This window comes from Rhinoraja longicauda, chromosome 34 (genome assembly GCF_053455715.1).
Source record: "Rhinoraja longicauda isolate Sanriku21f chromosome 34, sRhiLon1.1, whole genome shotgun sequence".
Classification (NCBI taxonomy): Eukaryota; Metazoa; Chordata; class Chondrichthyes; order Rajiformes; family Arhynchobatidae; genus Rhinoraja; species Rhinoraja longicauda.
Genome location: NC_135986.1, coordinates 129,482 through 149,567, shown reverse-complemented (window position 1 = coordinate 149,567; position 20,086 = coordinate 129,482). Strand labels below are relative to the sequence as shown.

At 54.2% G+C, this 20,086-nt stretch overlaps 1 protein-coding gene across 3 annotated transcripts; it reads right to left on the bottom strand.

The window, feature by feature from the left end:
- Window positions 1-741: 741 nt before the first annotated feature.
- LOC144609381 (galactose-3-O-sulfotransferase 2-like) lies at window positions 742-16,471 on the bottom strand. 3 transcript variants are annotated; one of them, XM_078427841.1, is made up of 4 exons: window positions 16,417-16,465; window positions 8,519-8,590; window positions 5,915-6,206; window positions 742-1,796 (listed from the first exon to the last, which is right to left on the bottom strand). In XM_078427841.1, exons 1-4 carry the CDS (start codon window positions 16,419-16,421, stop codon window positions 984-986), a joined length of 1,182 nt encoding a protein of 393 aa, XP_078283967.1. In that variant the 5' UTR covers window positions 16,422-16,465; the 3' UTR covers window positions 742-983. The 3 variants fall into 3 exon arrangements, with proteins under 3 accessions (XP_078283967.1, XP_078283969.1, XP_078283970.1); XM_078427843.1 differs by lacking the exon at window positions 16,417-16,465 and adding an exon at window positions 15,039-15,119; XM_078427844.1 differs by lacking the exon at window positions 8,519-8,590 and having other exon boundaries at window positions 16,417-16,471.
- Window positions 16,472-20,086: the final 3,615 nt, after the last annotated feature.

Genomic DNA, 20,086 nt, shown 5'->3' with positions numbered 1-20,086 from the left:
TCCTCAGTTCTAGAGATCTTCCTCAGTTCTAGTCTTCCTCAGTTCTAGTCTTCCTCAGTTCTGGTCTTCCTCAGTTCTAGAGATCTTCCTCAGTTCTGGTCTTCCTCAGTTCTAGAGATCTTCCTCAGTTCTGGTCTTCCTCAGTTCTAGAGATCTTCCTCAGTTCTAAAGATCTTCCTCAGTTCTAGAGATCTTCCATAGTTCTAGAGATCTTCCTCAGTTCTCGTCTTCCTCAGTTCTAGAGATCTTCCTCAGTTCTAGAGACCTTCCATAGTTCTAGAGATCTTCCTCAGTTCTAGAGATCTTCCTCAGTTCTCGTCTTCCTCAGTTCTAGACCCTCAGTTCTAGTCTTCCTCAGTTCTAGACCCTCAGTTCTAGTCTTCCTCAGTTCTATAGATATTCCTCAGTTCTATAGATATTCCTCAGTTCTATAGATATTCCTCGGTTCTATAGATATTCCTCGGTTCTATAGATATTCCTCGGTTCTATAGATATTCCTCCGTTCTATAGATATTCCTCAGTTCTATAGATATTCCTTGGTTCTATAGATCTTCCTCGGTTCTATAGATATTCCTCAGTTCTATAGATATTCCTCAGTTCTATAGATATTCCTCAGTTCTATAGATATTCCTCAGTTCTATAGATATTCCTTGGTTCTATAGATATCCCTCGGTTCTATAGATATCCCTCCGTTCTATAGTCACCACCCTGTCATTACTCTAAATGACGTTCTGCCTCACAAGGTGATACAAGGAAGTGCCACATATCAAACATGGACAATAGCGGGTACAGGAATGGAATGTACAAATAATTTCACAGCAACAATGTTTTTGATTCCAAGGACCATTAACCTCTCCCAAAACAATCACCGAGTTGGCCGGCACGCCCGATCCTGCCAAGCACACACTATAATTTAGACCCCATTTCCCGGGTAGAGGAGTTTTGGATTGGGCTGCATTTTGTGGCGTTCAGCATCCAATGTCTCAGGAGGTGCCTGACACATTCTTGAGCCGGGCAGCAGGAGGATGGGCCAGGGCATCCAGCAGGTCTTTGTAGTGCAGTTCAGGCATGATCATGCGTTGACACCTTGCCCTGGTGCCGGTGGTGAGGTCACTGTTGAGGTTGTAGCCCTGGATTTGAGCCAGGCCATACTGAAAGGGTTTGAGATTCTTGTCCAGGATCTGACTGGCGTCTACGGACCTCCCTTCCCGTAGGCAGAGGTCCTTCAGCTTCTGCCTGGCCTTCTGCAGGAGGTCCACCTTCTCGTTCATCCTCTGCCGGCCGTAGAGGTCCACCTTCCGCCAGAAGGTCTTGTTGAAGTGCAGGTAGAGTTTCCAGTCCAGCGAATTCCAGGCTCGGATTTGATCGGCGGTCCTCTCGGACAGAGGCATCACCATGTCACTGTTCCTGGGGTTGATCTTGAAGGAAACCACGTCGGCCAGATCCCAGCAGAGCGCCTCCTGCAGCAAGACCATGGACTCATCGAAGTACTCGGTGATCAGGATGAGATGGAAGGTGCTGGCGATCTTGCTGATGAGGGAGTCCACATACTCAGGGGTGTCCTCCGCGTTGTGATCAAAGCCAAAGTCAAAGGACATGGAGTTCCTGGCATAGTGACTGCCACTGCTGGTGGACGAGTAGTATGTCCAGGGATCGCTGAGGAACTCCTCCAGTGACCGCACGTTGGAGAAGGCCCTGGCCGTTCCGTGGTAGTAGGCAAAGGAAGATTCCATCCATGCCACCGGGCTGCGGAGGATGGAGAAGTAGAAGGTGTCGTTCGGCATGACCATCTCCACCTGCAACACCAAGAACATTTTACACCCCTGCCAACAATTACTACATAGCCCAGCGGCAATGGAACAAAGGCCCTTCAGCTCACTAGGTCCATGCCTACTGTGCACAGGTGCCGGTTTACACCGAAGGTAGACACAAAATGCTGGAGTAACTCAGCGGGGACAGGCAGCATCTCTGGAGAGAAGGGATGGGTGACATTTCGGGTCGAGACCCTTCTGACCAAACCTATCAGGAGGGCATTCGATCCGATTTGAGATACCAGCTATCAAGACAGATGTGTAAAGCAATCCATTCTTCCCTCGAGCCATTAAAGCATGGAATCGTCTTCACCCCACTATAGTTACTCAACCAGACACAGCTACATTTAAGGCAGCTCTTCTGCTCCAAGAAGCCCTTCTTGCTTAAGTCCATACTCCGCCACCTCCAGTTGAAACTCCATTTGGAATATTTTGCAGGAACAAGAAGCAAGATTGCACCAACTAAGTCTGAAGATGTGGCTTGACCCCAAACATCATCCATCCACTCCTTTTATCCAGAGATGCTGCCTGTCCCACTGATTCACTCTAGCCCTTTGAGTCTATCTTTGTACCTGTCTCTACCATCAGTTTAGTAACCAGCAAGTGAACCATCCTGTCAACACCGAGACAACATTCCTCAGCTGCTATCCACCTCTTTGGAGACCCTCCGACGATCTTTGATCAAGTTAGGAAAAGGGGACGTACAACGAGATCTGGGTGTCCTAGTGCATCAGTCACTAAAAGGAAGCATGTAGGTACAGCAGGCAGTGAAGAAAGCCAATGGCATGTTGGCCTTCATAACAAGAGGAGTCGAGTATAGGAGCAAAGAGGTCCTTCTGCAGTTGTACAGGGTCCTAGTGAGACCGCACCTGGAGTACTGTGTGCAGTTTTGGTCTCCAAATTTGAGGAAGGGTATTCTTGCTATTGAGGGCGTGCAGCGTAGGTTTACTAGGTTAATTCCCGGAATGGCGGGATTGTCGTATGTTGAAAGACTGGAGCGACTAGGCTTGTATACACTGGAATTTAGAAGGATGAGAGGAGATCTTATCGAAACGTATAAGATTATTAAGGGGTTGGACACGTTAGAGGCAGGAAACATGTTTCCAATGTTGGGGGAGTCCAGAACCAGGGGCCACAGTTTAAGAATAAGGGGTCGGCCATTTAGAACTGAGATGAGGAAAAACTTTTTCAGTCAGAGTTGTGAATCTGTGGAATTCTCTGCCTCAGAAGGCAGTGGAGGCCAATTCTCTGAATGCATTCAAGAGAGAGCTAGATAGAGCTCTTAAGGATAGCGGAGTCAGGGGGTATGGGGAGAAGGCAGGAACGGGGTACTGATTGAGAATGATCAGCCATGATCACATTGAATGGCGGTGCGTACAGGCTCGAAGGGCTGAATGGCCTCCTCCTGCACCTATTGTCTATCGTCTATTGACTTTACTGGAGTTTATCTTGCACTAAACGTTATTAACACTATTCCCTTTAACCTCTATCTGTACACTGTGCACACTCCATTCCTTGGAGCGCTGGAGGATGAGGGGTGATCTTGTATAAAATCATGAGAGGAATAGATCGAGTAAATGCACAGAGTCTCTTGCCCAGAGTAGGGGAATCGAGGACCAGAGGACATAGGTTCAAGGTGAAGTGGGAAAGATTTAATAGGAATCTGAGGGGGTAATGTTTTCACACAGAGGGTGGTGGGTGTATGGAACAAGCTGCCGGAGGAGGTAGTTGAGGCTGGGACTATCCCATCGTTTATGAAACAGTTAGACAGGTACATTGGATAGGACACATTGATGACAGTGGAAACGCCAATCTTTGTATTATTGCTTCAGTACATGATTAATGACACTGAGATGTCGTGAAGATCTCTCTGTTGTTATCCGCGTAGCAGAAACATCGCTCCCTTTCCTACGTCAAACGGTAAGCTCTGGGATTTTACAGGGAAGACCAGAGTTGCCGCTGCAGGGACCGTCACCATCACAGTACGGACACAATCTTCCATCGCCTCCATCTACACCTCACGCTGCCTCGGCAAGGCCAGCAGCCCAGACCATCACACAAACCAACCTCCCATCCATCGCCTCCATCTACACCTCACGCTGCCTCGGCAAGGCCAGCAGCCCAGACCATCACACAAACCAACCTCCCATCCATCGTCCCCATCTACACCTCACGCTGCCTCGGCAAGGCCAGCAGCCCAGACCATCACACAAACCAACCTCCCTTCCATCGCCTCCATCTACACCTCACGCTGCCTCGGCAAGGCCAGCAGCCCAGACCATCACACAAACCAACCTCCCTTCCATCGTCCCCATCTACACCTCACGCTGCCTCGGCAAGGCCAGCAGCCCAGACCATCACGCAAACCAACCTCCCTCCCACTGACTCCATCTACACCTCATGCTGCCTCGGCAAGGCCAGCAGCCCAGACCATCACGCACGCACAAACAAACCAACCTCCCTTCCATTGCCTCCATCTACACCTCACGCTGCCTCGGCAAGGCCAGCAGCCCAGACCATCACACAAACCAACCTCCCATCCATCGCCCCCATCTACACCTCACGCTGCCTCGGCAAGGCCAGCAGCCCAGACCATCACACACGCACAAACAAACCAACCTCCCTTCCATTGCCTCCATCTACACCTCACGCTGCCTCGGCAAGGCCAGCAGCCCAGACCATCACACAAACCAACCTCCCATCCATCGTCCCCATCTACACCTCACGCTGCCTCGGCAAGGCCAGCAGCCCAGACCATCACACAAACCAACCTCCCATCCATCGCCCCCATCTACACCTCACGCTGCCTCGGCAAGGCCAGCAGCATCATCAAGAACCAGTCTCACCCCGGCCACTCCCTCTCCTCCCCTCTCCCATCGGGCAAGAGGTACAGAAGTGTGGACAAACACACCTCCAGATTCAGGGGCAGTTTCTTCCCGGCTGTTATCAGGCACCTGGACCATCCTACCACATCCAGAGAGCAGTGCTGAACTACTATCTACCTCATTGGTGACCCTCGGACTATCCTTGATCGGACTTTGCTGGCTTTGCCTTGCACTAAACGTTATTCCCTTATCCTGTATCGATACGCTGTAAACGGCTCGATTGTAATCATGTGTTGTCTTCCTGTTGACTGGTTAGCACGCAACACAAGCTTCATGGAACCTCGGTACGCGTGTCAATAAACTCAACTGAACTGAAATGAGTTTGCACATTCTCCCTGTGACTGCGTGGGTTTTCTCCAGGTGCTCCAGCTCCCACCTACACCCCAAAGACATGCGGGTTTGTTGGTTTCTGTAAATTGGTTTCTGTAAATTGTCCCAAGTGTGTAGGATAGAAGTCGTGTCGTGGTCAGCATGGTCTCGGTGGGCAGAAGGGCCTGTTTCCATGCTGTATCTCTAAACTTGTTTTAGATAGTTTCGTTTAGTTTATCATCACATGTACCGAGCGAGGTACAGTGAAAAGCTTTGTGTTGCGTGCTGTCCAGTCAACAGAACGACAATACAGGATGATACATGATAAACTACAATGTCAGTAGACACAAAATGCATAAAGAGTAACTCAGTGGGACAGGCAGCATCTCTGGAGAGAAGGAACGGGTGTGGTTTCGGGTCGAGACAGGACTAAAGAAGGGTCTGGACCCAAAACGTCACCCATTCCTTCCATCCAGAGATGCTGCCTGTCCCACTGAGTTACTCCAGCTTTTTGTATCTACGGTTTAAACCAGCATCTGCCGTTCCTGCCTACACAGGTCACAAGGGCGCACGGTAGAGTTGCTGCCTTACAGCGAATGCAGCGCCGGAGACTCGGGTTCCATCCCGACTACGGGCGCCGTCTGTACGGAGTTTGCACGTTCTCCCCGTGACCTGAGTGGGTTTTCTCAGAGATCTTCGGTTTCCTCCCACACTCCAAAGACGTACAGGTTTGTAGGTTAATTGGCTGGGCAAATGTAAACATTGTCCCTAGTGTGTGTAGGATAGTGTTAGTGTGCGGGGATCGCTGGGCGGCACGGACCCGGTGGGCCGAAGGGCCTGTTTCCGCACTGTATCTCTAAATCTTGTAGTTTTCTGGAGTAAAGAATAACTAGCCTGTTTCTGCCTCACCTGGGGCTGGTGGAACCTCATGTGATTGCAAATGATGTGATACTCCTGACGAATCTTGGCGTTGTATGATTTAACCATTCTTGCTTCAAAGAGATGGGGATAGCCGAACTGATAGGACACAGGCAGGGCAAAGATTAGGTTCTTTGCCTCACCAAAACGGTACAGGATGTTGAGCAAAGTGCTGCTGCCAGTCTTGTGAGTCTTCAGGAACATCAAGTGCATCTTGGGTTGGCAAGGTTTGTCCAGCAAACTCTCCCGCTGTGTCCTTGCTGGAGACACCTCATAGCACAGCCTGGACAAAAAGACCTTTCATCAACAACATGTAGAAACAACCAGCCCCCAACACAGATCCCTCCCCACTGAAGATAGACACAGAGTGCTGGAGTAACTCAGCAGGTCAGGCAGCATCTGTGGAGAGAAGGAATGGGTGACGTTTCACAGAGTGCTGGAGTAACTCAGCGGGTCAGGCAGCATCTGTGGAGAACATGGATAGGTGACGTTTCACAGAGTGCTGGAGTAACTCAGCAGGTCATAGAAACATAGAAACATAGAAAATAGGGCGGCACGGTGGCGCAGCGGTAGAGTTGCTGCCTTACAGCGAATGCAGCGCCGGAGACTCAGGTTCGATCCTGACTACGGGCGCCGTCTGTACGGAGTTTGTACGTTCTCCCCGTGACCTGCGTGGGTTTTCTCCGAGATCTTCGGTTTCCTCCCACACTCCAAATACGTACAGGTATGTAGGTTAATTGGCTGGGCAAATGTAAACATTGTCCCTAGTGGGTGTAGGATAGTGTTAATGTGCGGGGATCGCTGGGCGGCACGGACTTGGAGGGCCGAAAAGGCCTGTTTCCGGCTGTATATATATGATATGATATGATATGAAAATAGGTGCAGCAGTAGGCCATTCGGCCCTTCGAGCCTGCACCGCCATTCAATATGATCATGGCTGATCATCCAGCTCAGTAACCTGTACCTGCCTTCTCTCCATACCCCCTGATCCCTTTAGCAAAAAGGGCCACATCTAACTCCCTCTTAAATATAGCCAATGAACTGGCCTCAACTACCTTCTGTGGCAGAGAATTCCACAGATTCACCACTCTCTGTGTGAAGAAATGTTTTCTCATCTCGGTCCTAAAAGACTTCCCCCTTATCCTTAAGATAGGATCTCTGGAGCATCTGTGGAGAACATGGATAGGTGACGTTTCACAGAGTGCTGGAGTAACTCAGTGGGTCAGGCAGCATCTGTGGAGGGAAGGAATGGGCGACCTTTCAGGTCAAGACCCTTCTTCAGACTGAGAGTCAGGGGAGAGGGGGACACAGAGAGAAGGAATGTAAGGTGTGAAAATGAGACATCAAAGGGGACAAAATTAACCAGGAGAAGGTGACAACGCGGCATACAGAGATAAAGGTCAGTCAAGGACAGTCAGACTGGTGGGAGAACTGGGACAGGGAGAGATGGGGAGAGAGGGAAGGCAAGGGTCATTTGAAGCTAGAGAGGTCAATGTTCATACCCCTGGGGTGTAACCTGCCCAAGCGAAATATGAGGTGCTGTTACTCCAATTTGCGCTGGGCCTCACCCTGACAATGGAGGAGGCCCAGGACAGAAAGGTCAGTGTGGGAATGGGAGGGGGAGTTAAAGTGCTGAGCCACCGGGAGATCAGGTAGGTTTAGGCGGACTGAGCGGAGGTGTCCAGTGAAACGATCGCCGAGCCTGTGCTTGGTCTCGCCGATGTACAGGAGTCCATATCCAGAGCAGCGGATACAATAGATGAGGTTGGAGGAGGTGCAGGTGAACCTCTGTCTCACCTGGAAAGACTGTTTGGGTCCTTGGATGGAGTTGAGGGGGGAGGTAAAGGGACAGTTGTTGCATCTCCTGCGGTTGCAGGGGAAAGTGCCCGGGGATGGGGTGGTTTAGGTAGGAAGGGACGAGTGGACCAGGGAGTTACGGTGGGAACGGTCTCTGCGGAACGCAGAGAGGGGAGGGGATGGGAAGATATGGCCAGTGGTGGGGTCCTGTTGTAGGTGACGGAAATGTTTGAGGATGATTTGTTGGATACGTTGGCTGGTGGGGTGGAAGGTGAGAACGAGGGGGATTCTGTCCTTGTTACGAGTGGGGGGGAGGGGGAGCAAGAGCGGAGCTGTGGGATATCCAGGAACCCCTCCCTCTGCCTGCTTCCATCCTCGGTTCATGCCCTCAGTCACCTTCTCCTTCCTTTCTCTCAGCTGCAGGGTTTAGGTTCAGGAAGCAGATGAGTACCTTGTCACAAGGAATAGGAGCGGAAGTAGGCCATTCGGCCCATCAAGTCCACTCCGCCATTCAATCGTGGCTGATCTATCTCTCCCTCCTAACCCCATTCTCCTGCCTTCCTTCCGCTGAGTTACTCCAGCACTCTGTGAAACGTTACCTATTCATGTTCTCCACAGATGCTGCCTGACCCGCTGAGTTACTCCAGCACTCTGTGAAACGTCACCTATCCATGTTCTCCACAGATGCTGCCCGACCCGCTGAGTTACTCCAGCATGTTGTGTTGTGTGTAGCGTTGGTGAGGGTCGGTGGGCTGGTGTTACAGGTATGTGCGTGCGGCCAGGTGTGGAGATACCGACCTGACTGTGATCAGAATGACGATGCTGATCCACAACATGTGGAATGTGCACCATTGGCGGTCCCTCAGCCCCCTGCAGGAAGGAAGGGCATGTGTGAAACCTGGAAAGGCAAATCCATCTCACCCCCGAACCCCTGCCTGAGATAGACACAGAGTGCTGCAGTAACTCAGCGGGACAAGCAGCATCTCTGGAGAGAAGGAATGGGTGACGTTTCAGGAATGAAGAAGGGTCTCGACCTGAAACGTCACCCATCCCTTCTCCCCAGAGATGCTGCCTGTCCCCGCTGAGTTACTCCGGCATTTTGTGTCTATCTTCTCTGTAAACCAGCGCCTGTATTTCCTTCCTTCATCCGACCCCAGGCTCCTCTGTGCGCGTTAATTTGTCCCACCCCTCACTACCCACGTCCCACCCCACGTCACTCCCCACGTCCCACCCCACACTAATCAACAATCTATCTATCTCTGCCTTGAAAATATCCACTGACTTGTGGCCTCCACAGCCGTCTGCGGCCATGAATCCCACAGATTCACCGCCCTCTGACTAAAGAAATCCCTCCTCACCTCCTTGCTGAAGGTGTGTCATAGAGTGATACAGCTGGGACAGGCCCTTCAGCCCAACTCGCCCACACCGGCCAACATGCCCCATCTCCATAGTCACACCTGCCCACACCGACCAACATGCCCCATCTACACTAGTCCCACCTGCCCACACCGACCAACATGCCCCATCTACACTAGTCCCACCCGCCCACACCGGCCAACATGCCCCATCTACATTAGTCCCACCTGCCCACACCGACCAACATGCCCCATCTACACTAGTCCCACCTGCCCACACCGACCAACATGCCCCATCTACACTAGTCCCACCCGCCCACACCGGCCAACATGCCCCATCTACACTAGTCCCACCCGCCCACACCGGCCAACATGCCCCATCTACACTAGTCCCACCCGCCCACACCGGCCAACATGCCCCATCTCCATAGTCACACCTGCCCACACCGACCAACATGCCCCATCTACACTAGTCCCACCTGCCCACACCGACCAACATGCCCCATCTACACTAGTCCCACCCGCCCACACCGGCCAACATGCCCCATCTACACTAGTCCCACCCGCCCACACCGACCAACATGCCCCATCTACACTAGTCCCACCCGCCCACACCGACCAACATGCCCCATCTCCATAGTCACACCTGCCCACACCTGCCCACACCGACCAACATGCCCCATCTACACTAGTCCCACCTGCCCACATATGTCCCATCTAAACTAGTCCCACCCGCCCACACCGACCAACATGCCCCATCTACACTAGTCCCACCTGCCCACACCGACCAACATGCCCCATCTACACTAGTCCCACCTGCCCACACCGACCAACATGCCCCATCTACACTAGTCCCACCTGCCCACACCGACCAACATGCCCCATCTACACTAGTCCCACCTGCCCACACCGACCAACATGCCCCATCTACACTAGTCCCACCCGCCCACACCGACCAACATGCCCCATCTACACTAGTCCCACCTGCCCACACCGACCAACATGCCCCACCTACACTAGTCCCACCTGCCCACACCGACCAACATGCCCCATCTACACTAGTCCCACCTGCCCACACCGACCAACATGCCCCACCTACACTAGTCCCACCTGCCCACACCGACCAACATGCCCCATCTACACTAGTCCCACCTGCCCACACCGACCAACATGCCCCATCTACACTAGTCCCACCTGCCCACACCGACCAACATGCCCCATCTACACTAGTCCCACCTGCCCACACCGACCAACATGCCCCATCTACACTAGTCCCACCTGCCCACACCGACCAACATGCCCCACCTACACTAGTCCCACCTGCCCACACCGACCAACATGCCCCATCTACACTAGTCCCACCTGCCCACACCGACCAACATGCCCCATCTACACTAGTCCCACCTGCCCACACCGACCAACATGCCCCATCTACACTAGTCCCACCTGCCCACACTGACCAACATGCCCCATCTACACTAGTCCCACCTGCCCACACCGACCAACATGCCCCATCTACACTAGTCCCACCTGCCCACACCGACCAACATGCCCCATCTACACTAGTCCCACCTGCCCACACCGACCAACATGCCCCATCTACACTAGTCCCACCTGCCCACACTGACCAACATGCCCCATCTACACTAGTCCCACCTGCCCACACCGACCAACATGCCCCATCTACACTAGTCCCACCTGCCCACACCGACCAACATGCCCCATCTACACTAGTCCCACCTGCCCACACCGACCAACATGCCCCATCTACACTAGTCCCACCCGCCCACACCGGCCAACATGCCCCATCTACACTAGTCCCACCCGCCCACACCGGCCAACATGCCCCATCTACACTAGTCCCACCCGCCCACACCGGCCAACATGCCCCATCTCCATAGTCCCACCCGCCCACACCGGCCAACATGCCCCATCTCCATAGTCACACCTGCCCACACCGACCAACATGCCCCATCTACACTAGTCCCACCTGCCCACACCGACCAACATGCCCCATCTACACTAGTCCCACCCGCCCACACCGGCCAACATGCCCCATCTACACTAGTCCCACCCGCCCACACCGACCAACATGCCCCATCTACACTAGTCCCACCCGCCCACACCGACCAACATGCCCCATCTCCATAGTCACACCTGCCCACACCTGCCCACACCGACCAACATGCCCCATCTACACTAGTCCCACCTGCCCACATATGTCCCATCTAAACTAGTCCCACCCGCCCACACCGACCAACATGCCCCATCTACACTAGTCCCACCTGCCCACACCGACCAACATGCCCCATCTACACTAGTCCCACCTGCCCACACCGACCAACATGCCCCATCTACACTAGTCCCACCTGCCCACACCGACCAACATGCCCCATCTACACTAGTCCCACCTGCCCACACCGACCAACATGCCCCATCTACACTAGTCCCACCCGCCCACACCGACCAACATGCCCCATCTACACTAGTCCCACCTGCCCACACCGACCAACATGCCCCACCTACACTAGTCCCACCTGCCCACACCGACCAACATGCCCCATCTACACTAGTCCCACCTGCCCACACCGACCAACATGCCCCACCTACACTAGTCCCACCTGCCCACACCGACCAACATGCCCCATCTACACTAGTCCCACCTGCCCACACCGACCAACATGCCCCATCTACACTAGTCCCACCTGCCCACACCGACCAACATGCCCCATCTACACTAGTCCCACCTGCCCACACCGACCAACATGCCCCATCTACACTAGTCCCACCTGCCCACACCGACCAACATGCCCCACCTACACTAGTCCCACCTGCCCACACCGACCAACATGCCCCATCTACACTAGTCCCACCTGCCCACACCGACCAACATGCCCCATCTACACTAGTCCCACCTGCCCACACCGACCAACATGCCCCATCTACACTAGTCCCACCTGCCCACACTGACCAACATGCCCCATCTACACTAGTCCCACCTGCCCACACCGACCAACATGCCCCATCTACACTAGTCCCACCTGCCCACACTGACCAACATGCCCCATCTACACTAGTCCCACCTGCCCACACCGACCAACATGCCCCATCTACACTAGTCCCACCTGCCCACACCGACCAACATGCCCCATCTACACTAGTCCCACCTGCCCACACCGACCAACATGCCCCATCTACACTAGTCCCACCTGCCCACACCGACCAACATGCCCCACCTACACTAGTCCCACCTGCCCACACCGACCAACATGCCCCACCTACACTAGTCCCACCTGCCCACACCGACCAACATGCCCCATCTACACTAGTCCCACCTGCCCACATATGTCCCATCTAAACTAGTCCCACCCGCCCACACCGACCAACATGCCCCATCTACACTAGTCCCACCTGCCCACACCGACCAACATGCCCCATCTACACTAGTCCCACCTGCCCACACCGACCAACATGCCCCATCTACACTAGTCCCACCTGCCCACACCGACCAACATGCCCCATCTACACTAGTCCCACCAGCCCACACCGACCAACATGCCCCATCTACACTAGTCCCACCCGCCCACACCGACCAACATGCCCCATCTACACTAGTCCCACCTGCCCACACCGACCAACATGCCCCACCTACACTAGTCCCACCTGCCCACACCGACCAACATGCCCCATCTACACTAGTCCCACCTGCCCACACCGACCAACATGCCCCACCTACACTAGTCCCACCTGCCCACACCGACCAACATGCCCCATCTACACTAGTCCCACCTGCCCACACCGACCAACATGCCCCATCTACACTAGTCCCACCTGCCCACACCGACCAACATGCCCCATCTACACTAGTCCCACCTGCCCACACCGACCAACATGCCCCATCTACACTAGTCCCACCTGCCCACACCGACCAACATGCCCCACCTACACTAGTCCCACCTGCCCACACCGACCAACATGCCCCATCTACACTAGTCCCACCTGCCCACACCGACCAACATGCCCCATCTACACTAGTCCCACCTGCCCACACCGACCAACATGCCCCACCTACACTAGTCCCACCTGCCCACACCGACCAACATGCCCCACCTACACTAGTCCCACCTGCCCACACCGACCAACATGCCCCATCTACACTAGTCCCACCTGCCCACACTGACCAACATGCCCCACCTACACTAGTCCCACCTGCCCACACTGACCAACATGCCCCATCTACACTAGTCCCACCTGCCCACACCGACCAACATGCCCCACCTACACTAGTCCCACCTGCCCACACTGACCAACATGCCCCATCTACACTAGTCCCACCCGCCCACGTTTGGCCCATATCTATCCATGTACCTGTCCAAGTGTTTCTTAAACGTTGCGATAGTCCCAGCCTCAACTACCTCGGCCATTCTCCATTAGACAGAAGGGTCCAAACCTGAAACATCCCCTGTCCATTTCTGAATCTGTTGTTTACCTGGATTTTCACAATGCCCTTGAGAAGGTGCCACACATGAGGATCTCTGCTCTCTGATACCTGCCGAGGAGGATGGCAGCCCATGGTATCAGAGGGCAGATACTGGCGTGGACAGGGGGTTATGGGGTGGACAGGGGATTACTGGGGTGGACAGGGGGTTACTGGGGTGGACAGGGGGTTATGGGGTGGACAGGGGGTTATGAGGTGGACAGGGGGTTATGGGGTGGACAGGGGGGTTATGGGGTGGACAGGGGGGGTTATGGGATGGACAGGGGGGTTATGGGATGGACAGGGGGTTATGGGGTGGACAGGGGGGTTATGGGGTGGACAGGGGGGGTTATGGGATGGACAGGGGGTTATGGGGTGGACAGGGGGTTATGGGGTGGACAGGGGTGTTATGGGGTGGACAGGGGGTTACTGGGGTGGACAGGGGGTTACTGGGGTGGACAGGGGGTTATGAGGTGGACAGGGGGTTATGGGGTGGACAGGGGGGTTATGGGGTGGACAGGGGGTTATGGGATGGACAGGGGTGTTATGGGGTGGACAGGGGTGTTATGGGGTGGACAGGGGGTTATGGGGTGGACAGGGGGTTATGGGGTGGACAGGGGTGTTATGGGGTGGACAGGGGGTTATGGGGTGGACAGGGGGTTATGGGGTGGACAGGGGTGTTATGGGGTGGACAGGGGGTTACTGGGGTGGACAGGGGGTTATGGGGTGGACAGGGGGTTATGAGGTGGACAGGGGGGTTACTGGGGTGGACAGGGGGGTTACTGGGGTGGACAGGGGGGTTACTGGGGTGGACAGGGGGGTTACTGGGGTGGACAGGGGGGTTACAGGGGTGGACAGGGGGGTTACTGGGGTGGACAGGGGGGTATGGGGTGGACAGGGGGTTATGGGGTGGACAGGGGGGTTACTGGGGTGGACAGGGGGGTTACTGGGGTGGACAGGGGGGTATGGGGTGGACAGGGGGATGGGGTGGACAGGGGGGTTACTGGGGTGGACAGGGGGGTTTCTGGGGTGGACAGGGGGGTTACTGGGGTGGACAGGGGGTTATGGGGTGGACAGGGGGGTTACTGGGGTGGACAGGGGGGTTACTGGGGTGGACAGGGGGGTTACTGGGGTGGACAGGGGGGTTACTGGGGTGGACAGGGGGGTTACTGGGGTGGACAGGGGGGTTACTGGGGTGGACAGGGGGGTTACTGGGGTGGACAGGGGGGTTACTGGGGTGGACAGGGGGGTTACTGGGGTGGACAGGGGGGTTACTGGGGTGGACAGGGGGGTATGGGATGGACAGGGGGTTATGGGGTGGACAGGGGGTTATGGGGTGGACAGGGGGTTACGTGAAAGGTGAGGAGACAGTTATGAATCCTTGATAATGCAGTCATGTTTCACACGAGGCCATTCTTTACAAGCAACACATTGTATGTAAAGCAACGAATTTGACTTGACCGAGGTACAGCTGACGTATCCGCACCTACTGCGTTTCCTTGTCACTCCAGCTTGTGGATTTTAGCTGCAATGAAGTCTTGATTCTAGATCTCGGCACCATCCCACATTGCCCAGTTCTCCCCCTTCCCCCCTCCCCATCTCCCCCCCCTCCCCATCTCCCCCCTCCATCTCTCCCCATTTCCCCCCCCCCCCCCCCCCCCCCTCCTCTCCCACCCACTCTCTCCCTCCTCAGTATCTGTCCCTTTCTCTCTGGTGGCGCTTTATGCAACTTGCCACACCTGGTACAGTTCCTCCCTCTCTCCCCCCTCTCCTCCAGCTTACCCCCCCCCCCCCCCCCCCCCCCCCCCCGCCCTCCTCCTCTCCCCGACTGCAATCAGACTGAAGGTCCAGATCCATGTTCTCCACAGATGCTGCCCGACCCGCTGAGTTACTCCAGCACTCTGTGAAACGTCACCTATCCGTGTTCTCCTCCTTTCTCTCTCCCCCTCTCTCTCTCCCCTCTCTCTCTCCCCTCTCTCTCCCCTCTCTCTCTCCCCTCTCTCTCTCCCCACTCTCTCTCTCCCCTCCCTCTCCCCTCTCTCTCTCCCCTCCCTCTCTCCCCACTCTCTCTCCCCACTCTCTCTCCCCTCTCTCTCTCCCCACTCTCTCTCTCCCCTCCCTCTCCCCTCTCTCTCTCCCCTCCCTCTCTCCCCACTCTCTCTCCCCACTCTCTCTCCCCTCTCTCTCTCCCCACTCTCTCTCCCCTCCCTCTCTCCCCTCTCTCTCCCCTCTCTCTCCCCTCTCTCCCTCTCCCCTCCCTCTCCCCTCTCTCTCTCCCCTCTCTCTCTCCCCTCTCTCTCTCCCCTCCCTCTCCCCTCTCTCTCTCCCCTCTCTCTCCCCACCCTCTCTCCCCTCCCTCTCCCCTCCCTCTCCCCACTCTCTCACCCCTTCCCCCTCTCTCCCCTCCCTCTCCCCACTCTCTCTCCCCTCTCTCTCTCCCCTCTCTCTCCCCTCTCTCTCCCCTCCCTCTCCCCACTCTCTCTCACCCCTTCCCCCTCTCTCCCCCCTCTCCCCACTCTCTCTCCCCTCTCTCTCCCCTCCCTCTCCCCTCCCTCTCCCCTCCCTCTCCCCTCTCTCTCCCCACTCTCTCTCCCCTCCCTCTCCCCACTCTCTCTCACCCCTTCCCCCTCTCTCCCCCCTCTCTCACCCCTTCCCCCTCTCTCCCCCCTCTCTCCCCCCTCTCTCCCCCTCTCTCCCCCCTCTCTCCCCCCTCTCTCCCCCCTCTCTCCCCCCTCTCTCCCCCCTCTCTCCCCCCTCTCTCCCCCCTCTCCCCTCCCTCTCCCCTCCCTCTCCCCACTCTCTCTCCCCTCTCTCCCCCCTCTCTCCCCCCTCTCTCTGAGCTGCCAGTAATATTCAGTACCCACCTCATCGCCGGCGCTACCTGTTCTCCGCTCCGCTGCTGGTAGCCGCGCCCTTCCCTCTCCCCTCTGACTCACATCTGCAATACCTCCACGTAGTTATACTAGCCCCAGCTGTGTAACATCTGCAATACCATGACCTGCCACCCATGCACCTTACTCTCCCAACGCTTGGCCAATCAACTCTGTTTCAATGTCTGAATTACAGCATTTTGTTCTGGAGCAAACACAAAGCGCAGGGATCACAGAATGTTGGAGTAACTCAGCAGGTCAGGCAGCATCTAGGAGAGAGGGAATGAGTGACGTTTGGGGTCGAGACCCTTCTTTAGACTAAACACAACATGCACATTCTCCCTTGTTAACTTCCTCAGTGGCTCTGCTACAAGAAACATAGAAAATAGGTGCAGGAGGAGGCCATTCGGCCCTTCCAGCCAGCACCGCCATTCAATATGATCACGGCTGATCATCCACAATCAGTACCCCGTTCCTGCTTTCTCCCCGTACCCCTTGATTCCGTTAGCCCTAAGAGCTAAATCTAACTCTCTCTTGAAAACACCCAGTGAACTGGCCTCCACTGCCTTCTGTGGCAGAGAATTCCACAGATTCACAACTCTCTGGGTGGAAAGGTTTTTCCTCATCTCAGTTTTAAATGGCCGACCCCTTATTCTGAAACTGTGACCCCTGGTTCTGGACTCCCCCAACATGGGGAACATTTTTCCTGCATCTAGCCTGTCCAATCCATGAATCTTCTTGTGTCCACACATGCTAGATATTGTGTTTCAGCCAAAGCTATTGCAGATGCTCTGAACAATATCATTGTTCTCTGTGAAGGTGCTCAGCTTTGCATTCGTGCTCCAATAGAGAACATCTCAATAGGTGCTCCATAGTTTGTGGTTCAGTGCCACAAATGCAGATGACGTTTTCAGTGTCTATATAACCCCACTTCTTGAGAGTGGCTTTGCAACAACCAGTACCAGCTCTCAGTCTGTTCAGGCATTTCCATTCTGCCCAGCTTGATTCGGGTCCAGGAGGAAGTTCTTCTTTGGCACTTATGAACATGGATGTTGTTGATGGGAGATTGGCTAGACCTCTCTTCCCATAATGTGACTCTAGTGCCTTCAGCTTCAGCATTTGGTTCAGCTTCGGTGAGGAAGCTTTTCCTGGACTTTAGCCGACTCTTTGCGGGTCCACGGCCGAATAGGGGATATGGTGTATCTGTGGTTTGGCGATGGCCTTCCCTCGCTGAAGTGCTCGCTGCACTGCAACGTGTCTCTGGTGGTGCTATGCCAGATAGTATGTGTAGGCTGTCAGTGATGTTGGTCTAAGACATCCTGTGATAAGGCGGCAGGTTGTATTGATGGCTGGGTCAATCTTCTTAGCATGGGCTGGCTGGTCTTTCCCAGACTGGGCATGCATACTCTGCTGTGGAGTAGCAAAGGGCCAAGGCAGTTGATCGTAGAGTGTCACGAGTTGCACCCCAACTTGTTCCAGTATGTTTGCTGACAATGTTGTTTCTTGCACAGACTTTAGCTTTTGTCTTATTGAAACATATGGGATCTTATTGAAACATATAAAATTCTTAAGGGGTTGGAGAGGCTAGATGCGGGAAGATTGTTCCCGATGTTGGGGGAGTCCAGAACCAGGGGTCACAGCTTAAGGATAAGGGGGAAGTCTTTTAGGACCGAGATGAGAAAACATTTCTTCACACAGAGAGTGGTGAGTCTGTGGAATTCTCTGCCACAGAAGGTAGTTGAGGCCAGTTCATTGGCTATATTTAAGAGGGAGTTAGATGTGGCCCTTGTGGCTAAAGGGATCAGGGGGTATGGAGAGAAGGCAGGTACAGGTTACTGAGCTGGATGATCAGCCATGATCATATTGAATGGCGGTGCGTACAGGCTCGAAGGGCCGAATGGCCTACTCCTGCACCTATTTTCTATGTTTCTATGTCTTCTCAGCATGGGTGTTGAAGGAGAGACAGCGATCAAAGGTGACTCCGAGATATACGGGGTGAACACAGTTTTCAAGAGGAGTGCCAGACCAGGTGTCGTGCAGGTGTTTGGCTTCTCGGTTGTGCAGATGGAATGCACTCACCTGTGTCTTTGCTGGATTGGAACGGAGGTGGTTCTCTTCGTAGTAAAGTGTTAGTTTGTTGAGGGCACTTGAAAGTCGTTCTTCAACAGCACTGAAGTCAATGTCTTGGGCGGCTACACCTTTACCTGCATTGATAAAGCAACTTGTACCTTCACTTCTAGGTTAGTCGCTAGTGTAGATGTTGAAGAGCATTGGTGCAACGGTTGAGTTTCTGCTCGTCTTACTACCAGTTTGACAAAGAAGTATCTGTTCTCGAGCATCCTTTCAATCCATTCTGTTGGTAAGCTGCAGGATCTTGTGGAAAAGCATGTGGTTAACAGTATCGTAAGCAGCTGAGAGGTAGACAAACACAACACCTGTTACTCTCCCTTCCTCCAAACCATCTTCGATGTGCTGAGTCAGGTTGAGTACTTGGCCCGTCATAGCTTGCTCTGGGATGAGGAGACCATCAACAACAGGTCCAACTCTGCCAAGCATCAGTCCTTCAAAGAGCATGTATGTATGACTCAGAAGTAATTCCTTCATAGTTCTATGTTTCCCTCCCATCCTTCTACATCCTTCAGATCCCCTCCCATCCTTCTACATTTGAGTGAATACAAGCCCAGTCGACCCATTCTTTCATCTTATGTCAGTCCCGCCATCCCGGGAATGAACCTGGTGAACCTATGCTGCACTCCCTCAATAGCAAGAATGTCCTTCCTCACACTAGGAGACCAACATTGCAATAAACAGTGCCAGTAGATGTTAAAATACATGAAACATGAGGTTAAAGTGATGAGTGGAAAGGATTGGGGGGGGGTGTGGAAGGATAGGGGAGGGGGGGAGGGGGTCCGTTTCAGTCTCAGTCTATCTACCCCACGACAGAAGGGGGAGGATGTTGTACAGTTTGATAGCCACATGGAACAAGGATCTCCTGTGGTGTTCTGTGCTGCATCTTGTGGTTAACTAGGATTGTGCTCATGTTCGGTAATACTTATACCGAACTGTATTGAAACAAAGAAAATTGACTGTTCCTTGGCATATGTGACAATGAAGTACTTTTTGAGTGGCACGGTGGTGCAGCGGGTAGAGCTGCTGCCTCACCACGCCACAGACCCGGGTTCAATCCTGACCACGGGCGCTGTCTGTACCAAGTTTGTACGTTCTCCCCGTGACCGCGTGGGTTTTCTCTGGGTGCTCCGGTTTCCTCCCACACTCCAAAGACGTGCAGGTTTGTAGGTTAATTGGCTTGTGTAAATTGTCCCCCAGTGTGTGCAGGATAGAACTAGTGTATCGCTGGTCGGTCGGTGCGGACTCAGGGCCTGCTTCCCTGCTGTATCTCCAAAACTAAAAACATTGAAGCTTGCTGCCTGTAAACCTCTAGACTTTATAAATGCAGTGTGGAAGCAGGCCCCTTGGACCCACCAAGTCTGCAATGACCAGCGATCCCCGTACACTAACCTACACACACCAGGGACAATTTTACAACTTACCAAAGCCAACTAACTTACAAACCTGCACGTCTTTGGAGTGTGGGAGGAAACCGGAGCTCCCGGTGAAAACCCACGCGGGTCACGGGGAGAACGTACGAACTCCACACAGACAG

Bases quoted from the DNA above. Each gene is read 5' to 3' on its own strand.
- LOC144609381 (XM_078427841.1), bottom strand. The intron at 6,207-8,518 runs GTCGGTATCTCC...CTTTTTGTCCAG, and splicing joins GTCATTCTGATCACAGTCAG to GCTGTGCTATGAGGTGTCTC. The intron at 1,797-5,914 runs GTGAGGCAGAAA...TTGGTGTTGCAG, and splicing joins TGAGGTTCCACCAGCCCCAG to GTGGAGATGGTCATGCCGAA.